At 37.4% G+C, this 26,113-nt stretch overlaps 1 protein-coding gene across 4 annotated transcripts in view; it reads left to right on the top strand.

The window, feature by feature from the left end:
* RTTN (rotatin) overlaps positions 1-22,784 on the top strand; it is a 109,605-nt gene extending 86,821 nt beyond the window's left edge. For 2 of the 4 annotated variants that reach the window (XM_042463499.1, XM_042463500.1), the window contains exons 41-50: positions 1,340-1,445; positions 2,790-2,887; positions 4,197-4,274; positions 4,817-4,943; positions 9,147-9,349; positions 11,587-11,685; positions 15,442-15,709; positions 18,195-18,298; positions 20,209-20,278; positions 22,373-22,784. In XM_042463499.1, the coding sequence (XP_042319433.1) occupies positions 1,340-1,445; positions 2,790-2,887; positions 4,197-4,274; positions 4,817-4,943; positions 9,147-9,349; positions 11,587-11,685; positions 15,442-15,709; positions 18,195-18,298; positions 20,209-20,278; positions 22,373-22,455 (1,236 nt within the window). In that variant the 3' untranslated portion in view covers positions 22,456-22,784. Of the gene's footprint in view, positions 1-1,339; positions 1,446-2,789; positions 2,888-4,196; positions 4,275-4,816; positions 4,944-9,146; positions 9,350-11,586; positions 11,686-15,441; positions 15,710-18,194; positions 18,299-20,208; positions 20,279-22,372 lie in introns of those variants that run through there. The other 2 variants (XM_042463501.1, XM_042463502.1) reach the window with 2 other exon arrangements.
* The last annotated feature ends 3,329 nt before the right edge of the window (positions 22,785-26,113 follow it).

The raw sequence follows: 26,113 nt of genomic DNA on the forward strand, positions 1-26,113 counted from the left end.
TACAGATATGGAGGAGGAAATGAGATGTGCCAGCTGTAGGCCAATGTCTTAGAATCTGATCACCAACTGAAATGGGGGAGAGGTAAGAAGTGCCACATTTATTATATGCAAAATTGCAAATCAGAAACAGCACATGTGTGTTCCTTTATTTATCAATTTTCTCTTTTAACACACAAAGGATGAGAAATATATTCACAGATGGCAGATATTATGACCACTAGATGACCAATTTAGAAGTACAGAAAAGATGGATCTCAGCTAATAGCAGAAGATTCATGCTGATCTAGGCTTGTAGAGATTTTGCCCAAAGTTACCATTTGGGAATTAAATGCTTTTGGGAGAGAAAGTTCTATTTTCTTAGAGTGCTGATTGTCAAGATGGCAAGCCACCAGATGCTATTCGGAATGACACCTATAATTATTCAGTGGTCTGTTCTTGGATTGGTCTTGGGGCAGAGTATCACACAGAGATTAGGCATTAGTCATTTAGCCAAATGCTATTTATGGATACTAAATCTAGCAATGTACGTTTCAGAAGTACTCAGTTGTCTTTGACTATTTCTCATCTCACACAGTTGTCATCTTACACAGTTCTCTTCTGATCCTCAAATTGTAGTTGGGTTCTGTTGTTTTGTAATGCTGATTTTGTTGTAAAAACATAGAAGATGAAAATTGTCAATTTATGGGATGCTCCAGTGCCACCTTGTTTATTTACTTCTTCACCAGTTGCACACTATCCTGTCGAGCTGTCAATTCATTCCTCTTTCAGTTTCTTACACATTATAAAAAAGAGGGCTGTTTCATTAAAAAGCATGATTGTATGTATATATAGTTTGTTTTGAAGTTTGGGAGATAAGAGGGGTTGAATTTGATCAATGATGGTTCAAGGACTTTAGAACACCTAGACAAGATATGGAGTCCCCAGGAATGATATGCCAGGAAGGGGTTGCTTAGGGATGTACAAGAGAGGAAAGGGGGCTTCTGGTCTTATCTGATCTGGCAGAATCCATTGTTTGGCTTTCAGTTTCTGTTCAAAATGCAGAGTGGAGGTGGGAGTTGGTGGTGCTCTTCTAACAAGCAATTCCATCCCCACTTCTTTCCGTATGGCTGAGACTACGTGTCATTCACACTAACTATTCCAATAATATGTATGCCATCATAATTACGTCTGCTCATATTAGTGCCTAATGTTAAATCAAACTATAGCTGAATTAATAAATATAGTAGGGAATGATCGGATGCTTACAAAAATGAAAAGTGCAGAAGAGTGGTATGGAAAGTAGTTTCCACTGTACATGTTTTATTTGACTGTATAGTGACTTATGTGGCATTATTTGTAGAGCTATGAAGGAAAATCCTTTGAAGATGTGTTGAGCCGAGTTGCTGCAAGTACTTTGCTTCCCCTTTTGGCTGTCAGTAAAACTGCCCAGAAATGTGCTTTGGAAGGTGAGCTGCTGTCATTTTACAACAATGTATTTTAAATCAAGTGGTCTTTCTTGTGTAACAAACACAAAAATAATAGTTGTCAGCATCATAACAGCATTACACATCCTGAGATATTTAAAACTCATGCACTCAGAGCAAGATAACTGTCAAAATATGGCCTACTGATTCTGATCACTTCTAAAGAAGTCAAAACCACATCAAGGCTTAAGATATATATTGCTTCAGTTTGACCCAGAGTTGCACGGACATTTCTGTGAATACTTGACAGTTTCACCCTCACATTTGAGCAAGAATAATGATGGTACTTTTCTGCCCACTGCAGAAGAAAATGAATGTTCCTCTACAGTATAAACCAAGTACCGTCGTCCCTCCGGCTTTGCAGCTTTGGGATTCACGGATTCGATTATTCACAAGTCCCTAGTTGTGTGTGTGTGTGTGTGTGTGTGTGTGTGTGTGTGTGTACTCCCTCTCTGTCCCTCCCAGGCTTTTCCCCTGTGAGTGAGGGAAAAGCTGAGGAAGGAAGGAACAACCAGGAGAGTGCGTGCACACAGCTAGGGACTCAGGAATAATAGAGCTTCCTGAAGTCTTGGGAGACTGAAGGAGGAAGCGGTCAGTGCACCCTCCTTCCTTCACTCCCAAGGTTTGAAAGAGGTCCCCAGACTTTCTCAAACCTTGGGACTGAAGAAGGAAGCGGTGCACGCTTCCCTGCCCTTCCAGTGCCTCAAACAGCTTGCTAGAGCTGTTTGAGGCTTTGGAAGGGAAATGGGCAAGTGCACTAGTCCCCCCATTATTTACGAATTTTTCAGATTTGTGAGGGCCCTCTGCAAATCTGGAGGGAAGACTATGTATTCTTACACTCTTGTTCAGGACACCTCTCTGGCAGTCAAGAATGCTTTCCTTCATGATACTGTAAAATCATCCTACCCAATTGGGTACCCTTCAGGTGTTTTAGACTACTAAAAACTCTGACTTTCAGTTATTTTTATTGGGGTGATGGGAGCTACCCTGCAATATCTGGAGGATATCAGTTTCAAAAGAGTGCTGAACACTCAGAATTTCCATGTTTCTTTTCAGTTGTCCAGTCATGTTTAATCTGCATTAACCAACCAGGTTTTTACATATAACGATAAAGACTAACCGATCTCATATTCAAACATAATTAAGGTAAAGTAGCTGAATGGATAATAAAAACATACCAAATAGATCTAGTTTATCACTTGTCACTAGTTGGAATAGAAGTTTCTCTCTTTATCAGGGCTGGTTTGACATACTTGCCTCTGAATTTATTGGATAAATCTGATGTCTGCGAGCAGATTTGTTAATAGAGAGTATTTTTCATCATAGCTAACCTTGTAGAAACTTGCTTGGAACAGATGAAACACATTCATGCACAACTGAACCTAGATTCCTTGAGGCCTGGAAAAGCAGTCCAAAGAAAAAAAGTAAGCAAACTCCAAAATGCAATAAAAAGTATGGTTTTCTCTAAACTGATTAGCTCATAGTAGGATTACAGTATGCACTATTGTGCATGTTTACTCAGAAGTAAGTCCCATTATGGCATAAAGTCAGAGAACAGGCCATTTGTTGGGAGCAGCACATAAAGCCCTTTAATTTCAGTTTCTTTATTATAAATCTAGTCATTCTAACTGGTCCTTCCCTCCAATTGATTACCTGTTTTTTGAAAAAGCACATTCGCTGAGTAATCATAACAAATATGTAGATAAATACAAACAGAGTGTATGACTCTCTGCTATAGCTAACCATTCTAGGGCCTGTTACAGACAGCCAAAATAAAGCTGCTTTGAGTCACAGTGGAGGTATGGTGTTTCACTGATGCATGCGTCCTAAGAGTTCAGAAGCCACACCAAAGCCAAGCTCCGGGCTGGATGCTTGCCTTTGGCGCGACTTCTGGCCGATCTTTCGGACACATGCTCCGTGACACACCATACCTCCACTGTGACTCGAAGCAGCTTTATTTTGGCTGTCTGTAACAGGCCTAGGATACTTAGGTAAAACTGCTGCCTCCCCCTGTCCCAGTTTTTCTATCTATGACCTGATCTGTTTCAATCTAGTCTTTAAAGCATCAAAATGATTTATACATAGCCCATAAACATTCATATGAAAGCAAGTAAAATGATTTGTTTATATCATTGCACAGTTTTTATCCAGAATGTATTATAATAAATCAATATTAGAGTGCTACAGAGGGAATGATGAAATCCAGTTGTATGGAATAGTCAAATGCTTTCCACAACAGATATTATTTAGAATTCAAATGTAAAACTCTTTAAAGTAAATGCAAAAAGGTTTCAAGCTAACCTGTACTTGCATAGTTGTATGGAAAGCAAGGGGGTGACTCCTGTCAAGTCTTGTGCAAAACTGATACTGCTTTTCCCATCCATTTAATCACCTCACCTCTACATTCTCACTGCTCTTTTGAAAGGAAACCCTCTAATTGTCCACCAATAGATTTACTGTGATTAAAAACCTAGAAGCCAGTATGGATTCTGTATTATATTCCTATTCCTTTATGCCTGATAGAACCGAAATACCTCTCTGTGTTCGTTGGGCCTTGAAATCCAATAGTTCTTCTCTTAGTAGGCATTTAGAACGTCAACATCTTGTAAAGCTAGGTGGCCAGATGCAATTGGAGTGTGGTAAAATAAGTCTAGAAGTGAAAAGTCCTATATGTGTCAGACAAGGTAGAGTCTATTCGAATGTTGATACTGCAACTTTTTTTTGTTTCACTAGGATGATAACCTCAGCAAAGAATTAAAACTCATCATGCAGCTCCTAAGAAATTGCTTCTTTCGAAATGAAGCCTGTAAAGTAAGAGACAAGACATTTATAAAATTCATCTGAAAGAGTAGAGGCCCCTCTCACAATCTCTGTGGAAGCAGTGCCTGGTGGAACTATATCAGGAACTGTTCTCCCTTTTTTATATCCAGAGGAAATCACAGAATGAAACTGTAAACAGCTTTAAAATATGACTCTGGGAGAAGGGATCTGTTTCATTGGATGCAAGGGCTTTGGTCCCCCTTTTGTTTCTTCACATCTGAATTGGTTCTCTTTATGTTTTGTTACTGATGGTCTGTGATCCAAGCATGGCAAGCGTCTAATCCCACCTCAAACTAGCATCCTTTAAAGGCACTGAGCTGGAAAATGCCCCCCCTCCCACCACCATCACAAGCCTAGACAACATTTTTGTCACTAATTGCAAGTGTTGTTTGGAAGCCATTAAATTTTTAGGTTTTATGAACTATTTTCATAAATATGAAAATATATTTTAAATGTGTAAACAGTTTAAAGTATATCTGGCTGATGATCCAAAAAGAGTTTCTATATTGCTCTGTATTCTTTTTGTTTGACAGGCAGCAGCCCTTGGAACTCACCTTGTTTTTGTTTTGCATTCTCTATGGCCATGGCTTTTAATGGATGACTCACTGATGCAAACAACTCTGCATTTGCTTTGTGTCTACTCTGCAAACTTTCCTCCAGGTGGGACATATTTCAAACCTTTCCTGTACTGCAGGTAGCCCTAAAACATTAATTCAAGTAACAAGGATAAGGAAGGAGAAAGGAAACAGCATTTTTATTTTATTTTATTTTATTTTTTGCTTTCAATACATGTATGGAACATAATCTAGCAGGTAGATATACATCCAGAAGCAACGGAAAATAATGTGTTTGTAACTGTGTTCACCCTTTGATAGCCTTTTGTTCAGTTCTGTTCATGTATCCACCTTCATTTTCTCGTAGCAAATGCATTTTAAAATGTATTTAAGCTGTAAATGATAATACCAATATAATGTCACTGCACAGCATCTATACCTAGCATGTATTGTTCAACCAAACCTTTGATTCTTTAATAAGATTTGCTTGATAGGTATAGTAATTTCACTTGTGTGGAGAACAATACATTTGGTCTTAAGAGCCTACCCTCACCTTAGCAGGATTAGACCCCAAATTACAAGGAAAAGAGTACAATTAGTAGGCATTTGTGTAGTTCAAGCAGAGAAGGAAACCTAGGTTATAAAAATTTCAGACATAATTGATCCCCCCCCCCATAAAAATGCAGTGAGCTTCAATCTACAGAGCAATGTTTAGCTTATAATGTGGGTGGCTAGTTCATGAGTTCACTGAATCTACAGTATGTGACTATATTAGCATTTCTATCTCCCATGGTGAAATTCTTCTCATTCATGTATAATTAGAAGCTATGAGGTTAATAGCACTATTCCTACTTACAGCTTCTTTTGTAGGAGTATGTTTTAGCAGAGGTGAGTGTAGAATTTGTTCCTAAACCTGACAAGTTGTCATGGAAAACAAATGATTTCTCATTGTTAAAAATAGCTTTATATGTCTTCATGAAAGGTTTAAATTCTCTCGTGAATAAGTTCTGAAGATGTGTTGTGTGTGTATCTTTATAGCTGCTGGTTTAATTTTCTGATAGCTTTATAAAGCGTGGCATGATCCAAAGCTCCATATGTTCCCAAGATTCAAATGTCTGAGAAAGGCTTTTGGCTTCTGTTTTTGTACATTATTATTATTGTTATTATATTTATTTCTATCCCACACTTTCCCCAGCACTGGGACTCAGGGCGGCTTACAACATTAAAAAAACGTACAATTAAAAGCATACAAAAATATTATCTTAAAATAGAATTAAATTATTACAATATTTAAACAAGTTACATATTATTTAAATTTACATATACATAAATTTACAGCGCTATATAAATAAAGGTTAATAATAATAATAATATTAAAAGAACAAAATACAATTAAAATGTTAAAACTACTTTAAAACAATACAATGCTATTCCATGCTTTAAAAACTTTCTGTTTTAAAAGCCTATCTAATCAGGTAGGTTTTAGCCTGCTGGTGGAAGGATAAGAAGGAAGGGGCCATTCTGGCCTCCCTGGGCAAGGAATTCCACAGTCTAGGGGCAGCCACAGAAAAGGCCCTCTCTTGGGTTGTCATCAGCTGTGCTTGTGATGGTGGTGAGACAGAGAGAAGGGCCTCTCCCGAGGATCACAGACCCCAGGCCAGTTCTTATACGGAGATACAATCTTCCAGAAAGCCTAGACTGAGCCATATAGGGCTTTATAGGTCATAACCAGCCTTTGAATTGTACTTGGAAACAAACTGGCAGCCAGTGGAACAGTAGCCTTATCACAAATTGCTTTCTTCAAACAAAGGGGACAGTCAAAAGCAGGTTGTAATATGGCATAGTATATTTAAATGAAAAAAAAAACCCACTAAATTGTACAAGACATACTTGTGGTAGCTTTAGGGTTGTAACCATGACTAGGATCCAAAGTCTGCAAAACAATTTTATTCATACATTAAATCATATTATGTTCCTCCTGGCTCTCACAGTACACACATACCTTCCCTGTGTAATAATTCATCAGTGAGAAATTCTCAGTATTAGAGATGTCTCCAGATTTTATCATTATGTGAAACCATAGTACTTATAATGTTCTCAAAAATGAGGTAAGCAGTGCAACATTCAGGTTTTTATCCAGTGAGAATTTTAAAATTAATCCAGAGAAGACATCAAACCTATCCATGTGCCTCTGAAAGGTTTACCTTGCTGCTACTTCAGTGATGAAAAGGAAGGACATGTGTGTTGTATTTCCCCTGTCAGGCCAGCCAACATTCAGAAAGTGTTTTACAAAGTGAATTTCTGGCATCAGTTTAACAAGGAGGCATAAATACAAGAGGAGCCATATACAGGATTACAAAGAAGAGACAAGTAGTATTAGTAGTAGTAGTAGTAGTAGTAGTATTGAACCATTTTGGCCAAAGCAAAATTTTATATTATTCCCTGTTCAATACCACACCAAATGGATGATAAGGATGTGTGGTATCGAACAGACAATAGTATAATATTCTGCTTTTGGGTGTAAAGTCCTATATGGGCTACAGTAAACACACACTGAATCAGTTACATTTATGTTAGTTTTGATTTACCAGATTTCCATGATTTAACTGGTCTGTGCTAGCTGGGTCTACCAACCATGGCTTTCAAATGTCATGCTGTTTTAACCACTCAAGACAGCTGTTTCAATGATACTACACATTAGACCACTTTTGCCATTGATTTGGGAGCTGGAATGTCCAAACTGGATTGTTATGACAGTATTTGGCCATACCATTAATATGAGACTAGCCACCACATGATTTTTAAATTTATATTGCTATTATTTATAAAAGTAAACATCCCTGCCAAATCAACAGTACAGAGTTGGATAATGTGATAGAGTGCCATACTCAGAAATGGCCCTGAAGTTTACTTTCAAAGTCATGGTTTACTGTATGTGCTGTATAGTTTAAAGTGCCATAATCACATTAAGCAATTGTGGCTTTTTTTATTTATCAAGCTTAACATGATATATTTTGAACCTTGGAATCAGAAAATAAATAATATCCTCTATCTCTTCTGTTTTACAAAGTTAAATTACAGTGGTTCCTTGATATCTGCTGGGGTTTGGTTTCAGGAATCCCCATGGATGCAAAATCTGTGGATGCTCAAATACTGTTAATTGCAGTGGCATAGTAAAATGGTGTCCCTTGTATAAAAGGGCAAAATCAAGGGTTGCTTTTTGGAATTTATATATTTTTAAAATATTTTCGAGCTGTTGATGTTTGAATCCATGGATAAAAAATTTTTGGATATGGAGGGCTGACTGTATACAGTCTTTAGTAGATCTCTCCTTTTCTAATGTTTGCTTCTGTTATTATATAAGTCTATATTCCTGTGTTGCATATAAAAAAGTGTATCCTTCTCCATAGCCAGCACCACTGCTAAAAACTGAAAATCACTCCTTCTAATAGCACACTCAAGTGGTGAGTGTTGACATGATTAGATCCATAAGAGTATCATTGAGAAACAAAGGAGAAAATCTTCAGCATGCTCAAGGAACCCCAAAACTTACAGATCCATACACATGCAAAGTTTTTTTTAAAAAAAAATCTGAAAGGTCAGAATAATTGACCTAATTGAGACTGAGCCTGCTCAGTAGCCACATTCACCAATTTGAACGAGAGATAAAGACAGGAAGTTGGACATGTATAGAGTGGAATGCACTGCCTTGAAAGAAATGGCTGGCTGGAAATTGAAAAAGGAGCATTTCTCTTAGGAGATGAAGATACATAAGTACAAGAAGATTGTGATAGCACACAATTGTTCTTCATAAGGAGACTTCTGTACAAGTACCTGTTAAAATCTCATTGTCTCTTTCCCTTTTTCTCTGTTTACATTTCTAGCTTCAGGATGGTAACTAAAGGCAAAATTGACAGGGTTGTCAAATAAAAACCAGCATTATTCAGGAAAAACTTTTAAAAAATTATAATTCTAATCCTCTATGTAAAGAAATGCAGCTATGTATCTACTACGTTCAAACATTTTTAGCTATATTATCTAATACAATATTTTTATGTTTTATATTGCGGGAAGCATAAAACAGGATTTTTCTTCTCTAATCAACTTAGAATAATAATAGAAAGCTGATAAAGTTAAGGCATTTTTTGTATTTGAAATATTATTTTTACAGTTTATCCATATACTTACAATATTTTGAATACCAATATTTTATAAATTAGAATGAAATTATGATGCTTGTTTATATAGAAACTTTTAACAATACATGTTTTTCCTGATACTTAATTGCAACCATGTTTGATTTTTAAAGGCTGTGGTTCTCTTTGTACAGCAAGTAGTGGATTGTCTCCCCTTCAGACAGCTCAAAGAACAGCAGCTGGAAACTCACTAATGCACAGCATTGTGAAGTTAGCTTCTCAAACTCTAACTGAGAACTGTGTCATTCAGCAGATGACCTTTAATCTGCTGGCTAACCTAGTTGTGTCTCATGACTGTAAGAATATTCTTCAAAAGGTAGGTGTACCATTTTCAATTTATTTCTAAGACTCTGAAAAAGATGTATGTTTGATACAAAACAAAATAAATATGTTAAGTCACTTAAGTGACTTCTGATGTTATTGAACTATAGGATTAAAATGCCTAAAATTTGTGACAAATATTGGTCAGAAGCCAACAGTGTACCTCCACTGATGAAAACTGTACCAACAATGGGACCAGAAAAAGGATCAGCCCTCTGCATCTCTAAAAACTCTGCTCTGGGTTGTTTCCTTGTTCTAATAGAGCTCCTTCTAGCAGTGGAGATGTGCTGCTGGACCGTGGCCATAGTCTCGTCCTATTCTTAATGAAATATTGCAGTTGACCTTGCATATTGTATCTTTGGATACTTAATGGAGTGGGTTCCACCTTGTAAATCAAGGGTGAGGAAATTATGGGCTGTGGAAAAGATAAAAGGTGTGTATGTGAATGCTTCTGCAAGGCACATTAACTTTCCCTATTTGGGAGTTTCTGCAGTGCCAGGATCATTTTTTGTTTTCCTATTTCAGCTCTATAATATCCTTTTTCAGATAGGATGAACAAAATTGTACATACTATTCCAGATATGTTCACAGCATAGATTTGTAAAAGGACCATCTATAACTAGCATTTTATAATTTCATTTTCTTTTCTGATTAAACTCAAGATGGAGTTTGTCATTTTTAACAGAAACAGCATACCAAGTTATCATTTTCACCAAGCTGTCTACCACCATCTCTTTCTTAGTAAATCACTGTCAGATCCCAGTAGCATGTATGTGAAGTTGGGAATCTCCCCTTTAGTGTACATTGCTTTACACTGAAGTTATTTACGATTTTTCCCCCACATCCCTTTTATGTCTTGAAGTAGATTCAGAAGGAGAGCCAGCATGGTGTAATGGTTTCAGCATTGGACTACAACTCTGGGAGACCAGGGTTTGAATCCCCACTTGAGCACACACACACACACACACACACACACACACCTACACCTACCTCTATTGGGTGACCTGGGACAAATCACACTCTCAGCCTCAGAGGATGGCAATGACAAACCTTGTGTGAAGAAGCGTGCCAAGAAAACTGTATTATATGTTTGCTTTAGGATTGCCATAAGTCAGAAATGACTTGGAGGCACACAACAACAAAGATTTAGAAGGCTTCCATTGACAAAGAAAATAGATGAGAATTTGACAAAAAAATCAGACAGGGACAATATTCCTAAGACATCAAAACTGTGCAGTACAATATTACTGTATCTGAGGACATGTAAATCAAGTACCCTTTATCTAGAGATCAGTGTTACTAAAAGATCATTTACTGGTCAACCTACTTCTACATATAATGTCAATCATTTGGATACTTGATTTCATGCCATTGAAACTAGTAAATATTGAGAGACATAAAACACTATGACTGGGACATGCCTAAGACTGAACCCAAGGTTTTCTACATTTAATGTGAATGGAGCTCTTTTCATCCATTTTTGTTCTCACATCTCTAAATAATTTTGTGCAGTCAGCAAAAGTGGCCACTTCATGGTCCTCTCCAACTCCAGATGATTTATAAACAAATTTTAAAAATATCAGTCCCAATGAAGATCCCGAGTAACTAACCATTTATTCCTACTTTCTGCTGCTTCTTCTTAAGCAGTTAAAAGTCCTTAAGTTCTCCTGTCCCATGACTGTTAAGTTTGCTCAGGAACTTTTGGTGACGAATTGCCAAAAGCTTTTGCCAGGCACATTCTATTTTAGTCAACCTATTTATTGAGTCAAAATGTCTGTTTTGTGCCCTCTGTGCTCCTAGCTGATGCTCCCACTTCTGTGTCACTTCACCAGAATTCAGTGTTGTGTGTTATAGAGTCAAATTATTACTATAATTTGTGCATAAAGCCCAGGTACATTTAGACATTAATTATATGCTTTGTCAATATACTTTGACATTCATCAGTGCTTTCCTTTGTGGATAGGCATGTCTCAGACCCCTGAATCTTCACTTATGTTCTTTGGTGCATCTTTTCCCCATGTCAGTGTAGTTGTTATCTTGTAAATGAAAAGTGTGGGAAGTGCCTTTCTCCAGAAATGATTGGTTTGTTTTGATGCAATAATTCTTCTTTCAGTAGTACAGTAATTTCCTCATATTCCTGATGAAGGCTGTCAGAAACTTTCTTAAAGCAGTTTATCATTAGGACAGTTCCCTCCCTCCTCTGGAGACTCATTACTTTCCCTCTTCTCAAAGCAAGGCAGTGGATGGGACAAGGCACTTCCACTGTCTGTTCTTTTCCATCAACAAACAGATCAGAAATGTGAACCAGTTATCTTCTGCCCTTCTGTCTTGGTAAGTTGATGTCAACATAGTGTACCTTTCAACAGTTAGACCCAGTTATGACTCAGAATGGCTTAAAACAGCTGCTGAACTGTTAGAGCTAATACATAGATACATATCTATTTCCAATATAATTCATTTCATGGAATCATAGGGTTGGAAATGTCTCCCTACCATGTAGGAATACACAACTAAAACACACCCAAAAATGGCCATCTACCCTCAATTTAAAGAACACTAAAAAGGAGAGTCCTCCACCTTCTGAGGCACTCAATTTGAATAGCTCTTTGTATCAGGAAGTTCTTCCTAATTTTTAGATGGAATTTCTTCTTGTAATTTGAATCTGTTTATCACAGCTTTTCAAAAGTTCTCTTAGGGGCACTAGCAAACTGGTAAAAACAGCATCCCTGTTACAACAAAATCAACAAAAGAAAATATAGAAAGAGTAAATTACTTGACCCATAGACCCAAGATAAGAGAGAGCTGAAAAAAAGTGTAGTTGTTTTTATGTGCCTTCACATAATTTCTAATTTATGGGAACTGTAAGGTGAAGCTGTTGTGGAGTTTTGCCGTTGCCTCTCAGAGACTGAATATGACTTGTCCAAGATCACCCAGTGGATTTTCATGGCTGAGTGGGAATTTGAATCCTGATCTCCAGAGTTGTAGTCCAGCACTTAAACCATTACACCATATTGGCTCCCCAAAAATTGTAGTAGCTTAGTCTAAAAAAGATCTAAATGGCTGGTATATTAAACCTTTCCCTGATGCCAAAAAGAAAGCAGAGGATGTACCAGTAAAGGCTCTGTGGGATGGGTGTTCCACTATCTGGACCTCTGTGGTCAAAAAGACTCTTTGTTCCTTGAAGTTGAGGATACCAAGGACACAGTGTCATATGAAAACTTGATGAAATAGATTGTTCTCTTCTTAGCAACCTCTGAGCCAGTACAGATGACCAAGCTGTAGGTGACATTTTCAGTGCTGTGTACTTTCATCATCTGTCTCATTCTATAAATAGCATGTAGATTTCTATCATACATTCTCTCTGTCCATGACTGAAAGACAAAAGAAAGAATAGATGGTATCTCAGTTAATTTCATCCAGAAATCCTGCTCTTCATAACCAGCTCAGGCACTTTACAATTCTGCTGTAATATTACATGGGAGAAAAATAACCAGCTTCAAAACAGAGCTGAAGACCATCCTGTTCAGAGATGCGTTCCCAGGCATTGCATAATTGTCGCTTGCTATTTGATGTTCTTTTGGTGCCTGTTTTATCGAACCATTTCCTGTATTGCTATGTACTTTATATGTATTAGCCTACTAGCCCCACCACCTTTCCCTTCTCCTTTTATGTCATGTCTTTTTAGATTGTAAGCCTGAGGGCAGGGAACCGTCTAATTAAAAAGATTGTATGTACAGCACTGTGTACATTTACAGTGCTTTATTAATAAATGATAATAATAATAATAATAATAACAACAACAACAACAATAACAACAACAACAACAACAACAAAATGGCCTAGCACTATGAATTGGGGAAAATTAAAAATCAGATTAAGTTCAACAAATGCCTATGTAACATTGGAGAAAGTAGTTGTTAAGATGTATATTTATGACCCAATTTCCTCTAATGCAGTGGTTCTCAACCTTCCTAATGCTACGACCCTTTAATAAAGTTCCTCATGTTGTGGTGACCCCCAATCATAAAATTGTGGTGTCTCGGTTCCTAAGACCATTGGAAATATGTTTTTTCCGATGGTGTTAGGCAACCCCTGTGAAAGGGTCATTCAACCCCCAAAGGGGTCGCGACCCACAGGTTGAGAACTGCTACTCTAAAGAGTGCAACTCAAGATGGCTAAAAATAATTTTACAAGATGCAACCAATTTAGGTAAATCATGAAATAATTTAAAAGCACAAATAGCACATGGACTTCCTTTTCTTAAGTGAAGTACAGTGTGTTGCTAACTTTTCAGACTTTCTAGGAAAGAAGCTATTGGTCAGTAATAGACCTAGGAAAAACTCTTACCTGAAATTCTGGAGAACCGTGACATGACGACATTGAAAATATTGAATGAGATACAGTGGTTGAAAGTGATGTGCATCTTCTTAAATACATTTGTTTTCCCGATAGTATCTTTAAAAGAGAAGAAAACCAGCATGGCATAGTGGTTTGACCGTTGGACTAGGACATTGGGAGACCAGGGTTTGAATCCTGGCTCGGCCATGGAAACCCACTGGGTGACCTTGGGCAAGTCACACTTTCTCAGCCTCAGAGGATGGCAGTGGCAAACCCCCTTTGAAGAAACTTGCCAAGGAAAGTCCATGACGGGTGAATGCCTTAGAGTTGTCATAAGTCAGAAATGACTTGAAGGCATAGAACAACAAAACAAATCTAAAAAGAGGAGAGCCAGCGTGGTGTACTGGTTTGAGTGTTGGATTGTGGAGACCAGGATTCAAATACTTGGTTGGCCATAGAAATCCACTGGGTGACCATAGACAAGGCATACTCTCTCAGCCTCAGAGGAAGGCAAAGGCAAACTCCCTCTGAACAAATTTTGCCAAGAAAACTCTGTGATAGGTTCACCTTAGGGTCTCAGTAAGTTGGAAATAACTTGAAGTCACACAGCACACTACTTTTAAAAGGTATGCAAAGGCAACTTGTAGAACCTTTGAGAGTAACTGATAGAATGAAGCTGGTAGTATGAGCTTTTGTAGGCGTGAGCCTACTTCTTCAGATGCATGTGGTGGAGGAAGAAGACTCAAGTCTACGAAAGCTCATGCTACCAGCTTCTTTCTTTCAATTAGTCTCAAAGGTGTTACAAGGTTTTTTGCTCCAAACTAACACAGCTATGTCTTTGAAACGTAAATCTTTGAAATCCCGCCTCGATCCATCTGGGAAATTTTATAAATAAAATTATTATTATTATTATTATTATTATTATTATTATTATTATTATTAAAACAGGCTTTTACAATCGGAGTATTTCTCTGTCAAACTGGTAAATGAACTGATGCATGTTCATTGAAATCCACATGTTTAATAAGTGCAAAAATTCTAACAACCCTGAATTCACTTGTCATTTTATATCTATAAGAACCATCTGGCAATTCTAAACTTACATATTTTTTGCATCTTTAGGCTGATTCTAAATATACACACATCAAGGAAATGTGATGACAGAGTAGAATAGGAAACATGAATAGTTATGATAGCTGTAATAAGCACTTGCTGTGTTTTCAATATGTTACTGGTATGGCTTTTCTGTTTACAGGATACATGTTTCTCACTTAGCTGTGGAAAACGTGAGAACAGTATTCCTCAGTCTATATTAATTTTACTCAAGACTTTGCACACAAGAATTTATATGTTGTGTCTTTCCTTATTTTTTGTCTTTCTGTGTTCCCAATACACTTCCATGCTGTATTGTAAGAGGTCTTCCACTAGTTTCTTCAAAATTCACTGAAGAGCTCTCATAATTTTTTGTCCTTTCACCACATGTTTAATTTCAAGCCCATATAGTCCAATGCATTTACTAATCATACGTTAATCACTAGCTGAGTGGTACATAACTTCATCCATAGTAATATCAATTAATTATTGAACTTTATTTTTTCCAGACTGCTGGATTGGCTAAAGAAAGACAATTATTTTATTGCCTTTTTACCAGCTGACTGTATAATTAACTGAAATTGTGAGAATTGTTAACAGAACTCTACAAAGATGTTGTTTAGTAATGTAGTATATTTTACTCTTATTGTTTTCCAGAATAACTTTTTACAGAACTTTTTATCACTGTCATTGCCAAAAGGAGGTAATAAAAGCCTTAGTGCACTATCTGTTGCTTGGCTAAAACTGCTTTTGAATTTGTCATTTGGAGAAGATGGACAGCAAATGATTATGAAGCTGAATGGTAGTTTAGATCAGCTTATAGAGATGGCCAAGTACAAACACCGAAGTAATCCATATATGATCCTTCTGATTTTGCACAACACTTGCTTTAGTCCAGCCAATAAACCTAGGATACTAGCAAATGGTAAGTGCTGAATGTTTTGCTTATGCTCTGGCCATAATATAGTACTGATGTTTAACAGTAATATAAGTTTCTGAGACTCTGTTTATAGATATTGTGTATGAATATACATATGTCAAGGTCCTATACACTTTTAGCATAGTATTTTATGTTGGTACAGTTATGCTGGATCCAGAGTTGTACAGCCAGCTGCATGAGGTTCAATGGCCTTGAAGTCATCCACTATCATTGCCAAAAGGAGGTAATAAAAGCCTTAGTGCACTGTCTGTTGCTTGGCTAAAACTGCTTTTGAATTTGTCATTTGGAGAAGATAGATACTGGCAACAATTGACTCCCATCCTACCCAGTACATCAAAAGGGAGGAATTGAGCAAGATATGTGCTTGTTAAATGATCCATTGTGCTGGGGTCCACGCTGAGAAAGTGCACCCTCATGCACTCTTGCTTCTATGGTACTGTAATTCCCTAACAGGATTATGGTCATAATCTTCATACATCTATGATGTGTCTATTAATTTGAGATTTTCAGCTGAAGAATTTTGTAATATATTATTATGGAATTAGAACACACTGTAAGCTTTAATACTCAAATTAAGAAAATCACTAATGTATTTATTGAATTTATAAACCACCCTTTAATGCGAGACTCTTAGTGTACAAGCTTAAAAAGGAGAACATGTATAGTAAAAACTAAGAGGAAAAATTGCAGAACAGAAACCATAAAATAAGTAAATTTGTGGAGATACAGGAGGAAGTATAGAAAAGAAGTCTATAAAAATGCTTGAATGCTGGACTAATGTTAGAAAATGAAACAGCTGGAAGGTCTTCAAAAGCACACAGGCAATTCAGAGCAATGACAACTGTGGCCTGGAGGGATTGCTGTACCTGTGATGGGTGCCATTTTCTCCTGCAATGGCAATAATAGCTACCACACAGCTTTTGTATCTACGTAATAGGGATGCCTGTGCCTGAGGCCTGTGGATATGCATCGGGAGCTAGCGTAGTGTAATGGTTTGAATGTTGGACTATGACTGGAGACCAGTGTTTGAATCTGGATGAATATGCGGATATCTGTGGGAGATAGAATCCTGCATGATTGATGTTCCAGCTCCCACAAGAATGTATGTAGGCCTAATTACCCTAAAGGCATCAGACTGATATTGAAAGCTAAGCAGGGTCAGCCCTGGTTAGTATTTGGATGGGAGACTGCCAAGGAATACCCAGTGATGTCAGCCATATTTCAGAGAAAGGAACTGGCAATAGCATTTCTGAGTATTCCCTTGCCTAATTCATGGGGTTGCCTTAGGTCAATAATAATAATAATAATAATAATAATAATAATAATAAAAATTTATTTATATCTCCCGCTTCTCCCTTTGGATCAAAGCGGGATTACAACAGTAATAACATCATAAAATACATACAAAATACATCAATCAAAAATAAAAGGGAAGAGCTGTTACAGTATTGCTCACAGTCGTAAGAATCGAGTCATCATATTCAGATGTTCAAAATCAGATTAGAGGAGACCTGTTGGATAGGCCCGCCAAAAGAGGTGATTGTAGGGACATGCGCACACAGGCGGCTACACCTCAGCCATCCATACCTGTGGGATGTGGGAATGGCGAAGCAGCTTAAGATAACAATGACAGCTTAAGCCAACAGTAACAACCCTGCTGTGCTTTTTCAACGTAGACATCCCAAATGCCAAGAAATTAATGCTATTAAGAGCCATTCACTTGTTAGACACATTTTTAGGCAATATGATATGCTATCCTATGCTGTGGTTAATGCCATCTTCACCACTGCCTTGGAGCTGGATAACTGTCAGTGGCAAAGTAGTGGACCTAAATCCCAGGTTTGCCTCCTCAGTGAATAAATGCATGGTTTATATGCAACTGATCTACCATTCTACATTAAAAGTATTCAGCAGGCAAGATGCACCATCCACATAGAATGATAGAATGGGAAGGAATCTGGGAGGTCATCTAGTCTTATAAAGATATTGGTGTCTTAATTCTCTTATCAGTATCTGTTACACTCAAAAAATGAATTAAATGTTGTATCCTTCTTTGTTGTACAACTTTTGTGTCTCCTTGCTAGCATTCAGCAGCTGGAAAGATATTCTTCACATATACTTTTGAATACCTGAAATATCCTGGCTGTATTTATTATGTTTAAATTTATTTTTACAAGGAACAATTATTAACGGATTAGTTCAAGAACTATTGTGATATATATAAACTTAACTCTCTATGTGTGTCTATGTGTGTGTTTGTGTCTTGAAATTGCCCGTTAACTTATGGTGACCCCATGAGTTTCATAAGGTTTTTTTTAGATAAGGTATATTCAGAGGTGGTTTTGCCCAGTTGTAATATTTATCACAGAATGAAAGAGACAAATTATCTACAGAATGCACTAGAACAGCTGAAAATGTGGTAGAATGGCCTTTTGTTAAGCACATGTGTGGTCTTTTGTCTTCCTCATAGATAAAGCAGTTGCATTGCTATCTGCCTGTCTGGAAAGCGATAGCCCTGTATCTCAAAGAATAGGAGCATCTGCACTTTGGGCTTTGCTTCACAATTACCAGAAGGTTAGTGTTTCAAAGACAGAATGTTTTTCTGCCGTCATGTTGTTGCAGAAGCATTGTAGGATTTATTTATGTATTACATTATATATCACATTTCCATTATTATGGTCAATGTGACTGATAACACAGTGCTGTGTAAATTAGGTTGTTGGAGTTTTTTTAATGGATGCTCACAGAAAATTTGGTTAATCTTAGTTTACTCAGCTAAGATGGTTGATTTTAATTCATTGTTAAAATAAAAACCCTGGAGAAATGTCATAGCAAAGCACATAGTGTTTGTGCAGAAGGCAGTGAAGTTTCCTTCCACAAGTGTAGTTGCTATGCCTAAATCTGGATCCAACCCATGATACTTAGTCCACAAAACAGTTGTCTTACAGGCCTCTGGAGAGAGATAGAACACAGCAGTCATTGTGTTAAGGTCTAAACATGAAGAATTTTTATAATGTGTAGAAATACAGCATCCTTGGTATAGACCTGTCAATTCTGTTAATGCCGACACATAACTAGAACTCATCCCTCAAGTGTCTTTCTCTTCTGCTAGCCACTTTTCTACTGTATAAGACACTACTGCATTTACACCTATCCTTTCTTTTGCTACCATACCTGTGGCTAGCTCTTCCATATGGTTCTTCTGAGTTTTGCCAGTTACCATGTGTCCTTATCTGCTCATTCTTCAGAGCTTAAGTAATGTTTTAATCCTACCAGACTAACCGCTTTCTTCTCACAGCAAGTAGTGTAGTAGGTTTCCTGAGGCAGTGGAATGTTTATCGCTATCCTATCAAATCGCCCAGCTTCAACAATTGGTGTCAAGAGCTTTACTACCAACATCCCAAGTTAGAGAAGGTATACATAGTTCAGTCATCTCTTGCAGAACATTCACTGCATTGCAGTGACTAAGAACATGGCCACTGTTTCAAACCAACTCAAATCTGTATCAAGTTTTTGATGGGCATGTAGAATAAGTGTGTAATTCTAGTTCTCTCCTCAGTCCTGCTGTCCTGTTACTCCCCCATTTCCCATCTTCCAAGCATGACAGAATTGCAGTGGAACTTCATTATTGCTGTGTGCCTTTCAGTCTTTTCTCAGTTTTTGCAACTGAGAATGTATGACTTGCCTAAGGTCACCCAGTGGGTTTCCATGACGGAGCAGGGAGTCGAACCCTAATCTCCAGAGTGATAGTCCAATGCTCAATCCATTGCACCATACAATACTATAAGTATTCAAGTCATTCTTTTTACACAGAATCTTCACCTGCACTGTATTTCTTATTTACAGTCAAGTGTGATAAAATGTTGCAAACCTTTTTAAAAAGTTACTTCCTCATTGCTATTTTTCTGTCCTGATCACAGTTAGTTAATGAAGCTACTAATAGTATTAAGAAGGTGTATCTGTTTAAAATGCTGGTTCTTTCTCTGCTCCTGGCTTCTGCATAGGGGCTTATACAGTGCAGAAATCCATCAAATTAACACTGGTATATGGCAGCATAATAAATTATCCTGTAAATTAGGTGATGCATAGTTTTAAAATATGTTGTTTATTGTCATGTTACAGACAGCCTATTTTTGTTCTTGCAGTATTGTATTAATCTAGAAATTGGTAAGTGTGTCACTCACAAGGCAGCTTAATATTCAGTGGAGATCTTCTGTTGTGCTGAGCTTTGCAAACAGCCATATTTGGGGATATTGTGCTTCCTTTGATGACTATATCTTACTGTATTATTCTGTCCTCTCCCTCTCCATAGCATTATTTGCAGTGGTATGCTCACACATTGCAATCTTAAGTTTGAGAGTGTCATAGCCTTATGGCCAGCTGCCAAGAAAGAAATACAAGAGAAAGGAATGAGTTTAAGAGCATCAGCATGGGGGATTAATGCAGTCATTGGACTGATCTTTTTTCCCTTTTTTGTGCTACAGGCAAAAGTGACTTTGAAGAATTCATCAATAAAAAGAAGAATAGACGAAGCTTGCATTTCAGTGAAGAAAAGTATGTTTTAATGGAGAAAGTTTAGCTTCCATCTCACAGGAATAACTGTTTCTATAATTGTTTTGTGAAAAGATTATTAATATTCAGCACTGATCAAGAAAAAATGTTTTCCAGTCTGATCATTTATTCAAAAGTCTCACTGAGTTCAGTGTATTTTCTAGAAAATGTACATAAATCAACAAACTTCCTGAAACTTTATGAACTTGGGATGGTTCTCCTAAAATCTGTATGTCCTTTTATTGCAAGGAAAAGCTCTTTAAAGGAAAGTTTTTAAAGATTGTTCTGAATATTATTTATATTTTTCTAGCTTCCTTTGGCCTTTCCCAATCTTACATTGTTTAAAATCTTAAAGGAAAGCCAGAACATAGATGAAATTCATTTTAAAATGTGTGTGTGTGTGTGTGTGTGTGTGTGTGTGTGTGTGTGTAAAATGAGCATATTAGGTTTTATACTGAGAGAAAATCCAATGTTTCCCGTACACATGCCCGTGGATTATAATTTGATGGCCATCTACTCTAGAGCAAGGGTGGGAAATTTATGGACCTTCTGATGTTATATGTGATACAGGCATACATTCTTTCCACTGAAAAAAATTCATTCCACTGCTAAATACATAGTCCTGTGTGCAAAGCCTGTTAAAGGCTGAAACTTATTCTCATACTAGTTTTCTGCATAGTGCAACAGCTGTGTAATTGCTCTGGGATTAGTCAGAACTAATGCTTTCGGGGTTTAACATATACTTAAGTTGCTTCCATGAAATCCAGTACAATTTAAAAGTTCTTTTTTAAAAACAAATTTTATTAAACGATAGAACATTACATATTCGTGACAACTGTATTTCATATATTACAATGAAGCATAATCCCTGTTTGATTTTCTGTGTATCTATAACATTGAATGCTGTATTTCATCTACGTACATATCAATAGTCTTATTCTCTACAATTTAAAAGTTCTTAACTTTGACTAGATTATTTCAAATGTCACTTGTTCAGTTCATCAGTTAGCATGCAACGGATGAAGGGATTTGCAGGCTTTATTGTATGCTTAGCAAGTAACAGATTCGTTGTGCATACTTAAGCAAGCCAAAGTTTACCAAGGAAATTTCATCCCATAACAGGGCATGTAACAATATGAATAATCAACCCTTAATGCTTTTTTGTGTATGGGTGTTCTAAGGGTAAAAGAAAAGAGGTTATCCTCTATTTTCCATATAGATAATGTTGGTAGTTTGTTACTAACACAGACCAACACTATTTTAGGATTTCCTTTCCATTGTTGGTGGTTAGTGGGAGGAAAAAAACCTACAGGGTTTATGGGCCTTTTACCTGAAAGAAGTAATAGGTGGTGGCAGTAGCTGGCTCTCTTCTAGGGCGGGAGGGGAGGCTACACCCCCCAAGCATATAGAAGGCTGTGTATTAAATAAAAGGCACAACCTCAGAGAGCATAATAAGCTAATTGGTACTAAATTGCAGTTGGAGTAAAGTTTGATTAAAGGGTCTCAGCTACATAGATGTGTTTTATAGCATTGTAGTGTATCCCCTCTCCAGGTTGCTCACTCAGACACCTACCGTTGGAGTCATGTCACTCCCTAGGTTTAGTCACCATTCCTGAAATGTCACAGATAGTCAATGATCCAGATCAGGCAATAGATGGGCTCAATGGAAGGCATCTTCCAATGTTTCTAAAGAAAATTTTATTTTAGTAATACTGTAATTACATATGAATTGTTATGCTACTCACAGAATTATGTAAAGAAACAAGAGGATCCATTTTAATTGGACAGTTTTGACTTATTTGTATCTTTAATTATGAGAGTGATAGCAATTTATAACAAAGGAATCCTGGGGGCGCAGTGGTTAAATGCCGATACTGCAGCCACTCACTCTCAATCCCAACCATAGACTCAGGGTTGACTCAGCCTTGCATCCTTCCAAATATAAATTGCTAAAAGGAGTACCCAGCTTTTAGGGGGCAATTCGCTTAAAGTTGTAAACTGCTTAAAGACTGCTTAGTGTGGTATGAAGTGGTATCTAAAGGAAGCTGCTATTGCTATTGCTATATTAAAAATTATTTCATTTTTCTCCCCTTTTAGCTCTTCAAATGGGACAAGAAAGCCAGCAGGATGTCTACCACTTAAAATGTCTGGAAAATCTTGTTCAGCTTCTCAGCAGTTAACACATCCTATCTGATGAATGTTCTGTGTCATAAGATTGGTTTCACTAAAAGACACCAGAACCCAAATGGAAATTTAAACCTAATTTGTTGAAAAATCCACTAGTGAGAAAAAGTGCTAATCCTTTTGCATAACGATCCAAAGAAGGATTTTTAATCCTGTGCCAAAGAATGTACAGTTAACATGTTTGTTTCTCTGGAAACGTTCTAATTCTAGTATCGTCATAAGTGACAGATGGAAGAACAGAATGGAAAGTATAACTTTTAATGATGTAAATTGTAATTATGTAAAAAAATTAATCTCAATGTATGAGTTTATATAAATAAAGATGTGAGCAAAATTTGATTGTCTTATTCTTATTGGTAGCAGAGGGATGGAGAATCTGGCTGTCCATATGTTTTGGACTACCATCTCCCGATGTCCCAATCAATGTGGACAATGGGAAGGAGCCCTATAATGTACCATACAAAAGAGCATGGCAACTGAAGGGTGGTTTTGAATGTTATCACACAGTGAACAAAGTAAGAGGTAAAAAGAAATGGTGGTGAGAGAAATGTTTATTGATTTATGAGAGAAGATGGTGTGCTTATATTGCTGCATGGAAGCATTGTAGCCTCCCCAAAGAAATGCTTAAAACCTAGGATTCAGTAAATTTTGTGAAGAGGAAACGTGATGACATGTAAAGGCCAAAAAAGGGAGATTTGAGAATGCTGAGTGCAAATACGATAAAGCATAAATGTACAAATTTGATTATTGTTTTGTTTTAAACTGGTGCTAATTTCTTTGATTCAAAGAGCCATGAACATCCTCCAAGTTTAGCACACCCCTCAAATATGGTATGAGCAACTTGTTTTGGGCTCCTTGGGAAGACAGGGATTAGGAGAGAGTCACAAGGTCTACTTTCTCAATGCCTTCAGCTACTCTTTGACTGGTTTGTCACCATACAGACTGCATTAAGTCTACATATGTGGAAAATATTTAGTTCATTCTGTTTTGGTATACATAGCTTCAGAGAGCAAGAGTGAAATGTGACTAAGAATTATTTTGATGGTTTAAAGCAGAGCTGGGGGACACATGGCTTTCCAGATGTTAAACTGCTACTCCTATCATCCCTATTAGCCAAGGCAGCTCCTGGTGAGAGATAATGGGAGTTACAATCTAATAACATTGGCAGGCTCCACATTTTCCCCATCCCTAATATAAAAAGTATTATGTGCCTATCTTGGGTCCACCCAAAGTACTCAACTTCCCTTGATTCTGAAAAAAAAGCAGTCTCAGATGACTTGTTCATTTTCTGGCAAAGTAGGCAGCAACTACAAATCCATGCTTTAATGATTTTCATTATATAACTGCCTACTTTTTGTAAAAAGTAACAATGTTTTTTCATTTTGCACTCCTACTCTACCATTCTGCTTTCAGTTGCTCCATTTGTTCTACGCCAACTTTTTCATACAATTTAGTAAATGGAAACATAAAATAGAATGTTTAAAGAGAGATCATAAAAAAGTTGTGGATTGATATAGGAAAATATTTTCTAAGCTGGCTGCAAGGAAAAACAGATTGCAGGTGTACATTTTTTGTCACATCAGACTGTTGAATAGTTTTCAAAATGGCAGGGAGGAGGTTTTGTCAGTGTTGTATATAATAGCTGTTTAGCTCCTTATCCTATGGTGCTAAATTAAATACTTGAAAGAATCATGCTGGATTAGACTCCAGGCATTTGTAGTCCAGCGAACAGTTCACACAGTAGCCAATGAGAATCTCATCAGTGGGGCATGAGTACAACTGTGTGATGTGAGAAAGTCAGGATCTGAGCCTTCTTTTTTTGTATTTTCTGTTTCTGTGCTGCTTGGGAGCCTGAGTAAAAATTATTAGAAGTGTACACAATAGGCTTTACAAGAATAGGGTTTATAAGAAGGTTCCCCCCCTATCATTACACACTCACACATATATAGGCAAGACCCCTAAGAAAATGGCAAATGCTATCACAGGTTTATGTGTATGTGTGGGACAAGGGGAACAGCTATATTCAACAGGTAGAGGAATTTTCCATGCATAGTGGAAATAACATGTGCCTGTGGCTTGCTAGGTGAAAACCACAGATCTGAAGATAATCTGTTTTGTCTGCAACTGCCAAAGAGGAAATGGTAACGGTTTTTCACAGAAAGGGAGAGGGTAATTAAATCCAGACAGTCACTTCAATAAATTAAATGACACACAAACATCAAACAGCAATTAAATATCCTGTATGATTGCCAAGTATAATTATTCCATCATTCTGCTTACATGTGTTGTAAATATTGAGTGTTTTATGTTGTCATAGCTCAGAGGTTGGGTCCTACAATCAAAATGAAACTTGTGTCTCTATTTGACCTGTGTCCCACCAGGAAACGACATTTTTGGATGGTTTAAAGCAGAGCTGGGGGACACATGGTGTTCCAGATGGTTTCTATTACCACAGGCATCACTGCCTTGTGAAAACACTAGTGCATATGGTCACTCTCTTTGAGGTTTGGTCCTTGGCCAAAAAAATAAAAGAATAGTGAAACAAGCTGCTTTTTTGACTAGGAGCCAGCTGTACACCATGAATATGTAAAATCTTCAGTGTTACTGTGTCCTGGCATGTAAAGAAGAGTCCTTTCTGGTAGTGGTGTGACACAGTGTGAAGGAATGCTGCCATGATTTAAAGATGTTAGCATCTTGCATTGAAGTTAGGGATTCAGAACCTAGGTTGAGGATCTGTAATTGCTCCATGGTCCCCTATACTATGTATTTATTATTGCGGTCCTGTTGCCACAATTGTAAATGCCCCTCAAAAACCCACCCTCAACCCAAAGGAAGTTGTCATTCTGAAGCATTCATAGAATCATAGAGTTGGAAGAGACCACTAGGGCCATCCAGTCCAACCCCCTGCTATGCAGGAAATCCAAATCAAAGCATCCCCAACAGATGTCCATCCAGCCTCTGTTTAAAGATCTCCAAGGAAGGAAACTCTATCACCCTCCGAGGGAGTGCATTCCACTGTCGAACAGCCCTTACTGTCAGGAAGTTCTTCCTAATGTTCAGGTGGAATCTCTTTTCCTGTAGCTTGCATCCATTGTTCCGGGTCCTGTTCTCTGGAGCAGCAGAAAACAAGCTTGCTCCCTCTTCAACATGACATCCTTTCAAATATTTAAACAGGGCTATCATATCACCTCTTAACCTTCTTTTCTCCAGGCTAAACATCCCCAGCTCCCTAAGGTGTTCCTCATAGGGCATGGTTTCCAGACCTTTCACCATTTTTGTCGCCCTCCTTTACTCTCGCCTGCACTGCAGACTTCTGTAGCATGGACTGGCTTTAGTCTGGACTCTAAAATGTGTGCAAGGACAGGCTCTGAAATCAGTAGGAAAAGTTTATTATTCGTTCATTCAACTTATCATTGTCTCTTTTCTCTTGGTATGGGTTTAAACAAAAGCAATCTTATTTTTTAAGAAACAACAATATTACTTATTTGAAATAGTTTAAAACATAGTAAAGAAAAGTAAGAAAGCACAGCATAATATATTAAATGACCGTTCATCTGACACTTCCAGGAACAGGTATAGCTGATGCACTCATTTAAGCTGTGTAAATGCACTACCAGCCATTGCCAAAAAGTTCCAGACTCAGAAATGAGTCCA

The sequence above is a fragment of the Sceloporus undulatus genome, chromosome 4, assembly GCF_019175285.1.
Source record: "Sceloporus undulatus isolate JIND9_A2432 ecotype Alabama chromosome 4, SceUnd_v1.1, whole genome shotgun sequence".
In the NCBI taxonomy this organism is placed as follows: domain Eukaryota; kingdom Metazoa; phylum Chordata; class Lepidosauria; order Squamata; family Phrynosomatidae; genus Sceloporus; species Sceloporus undulatus.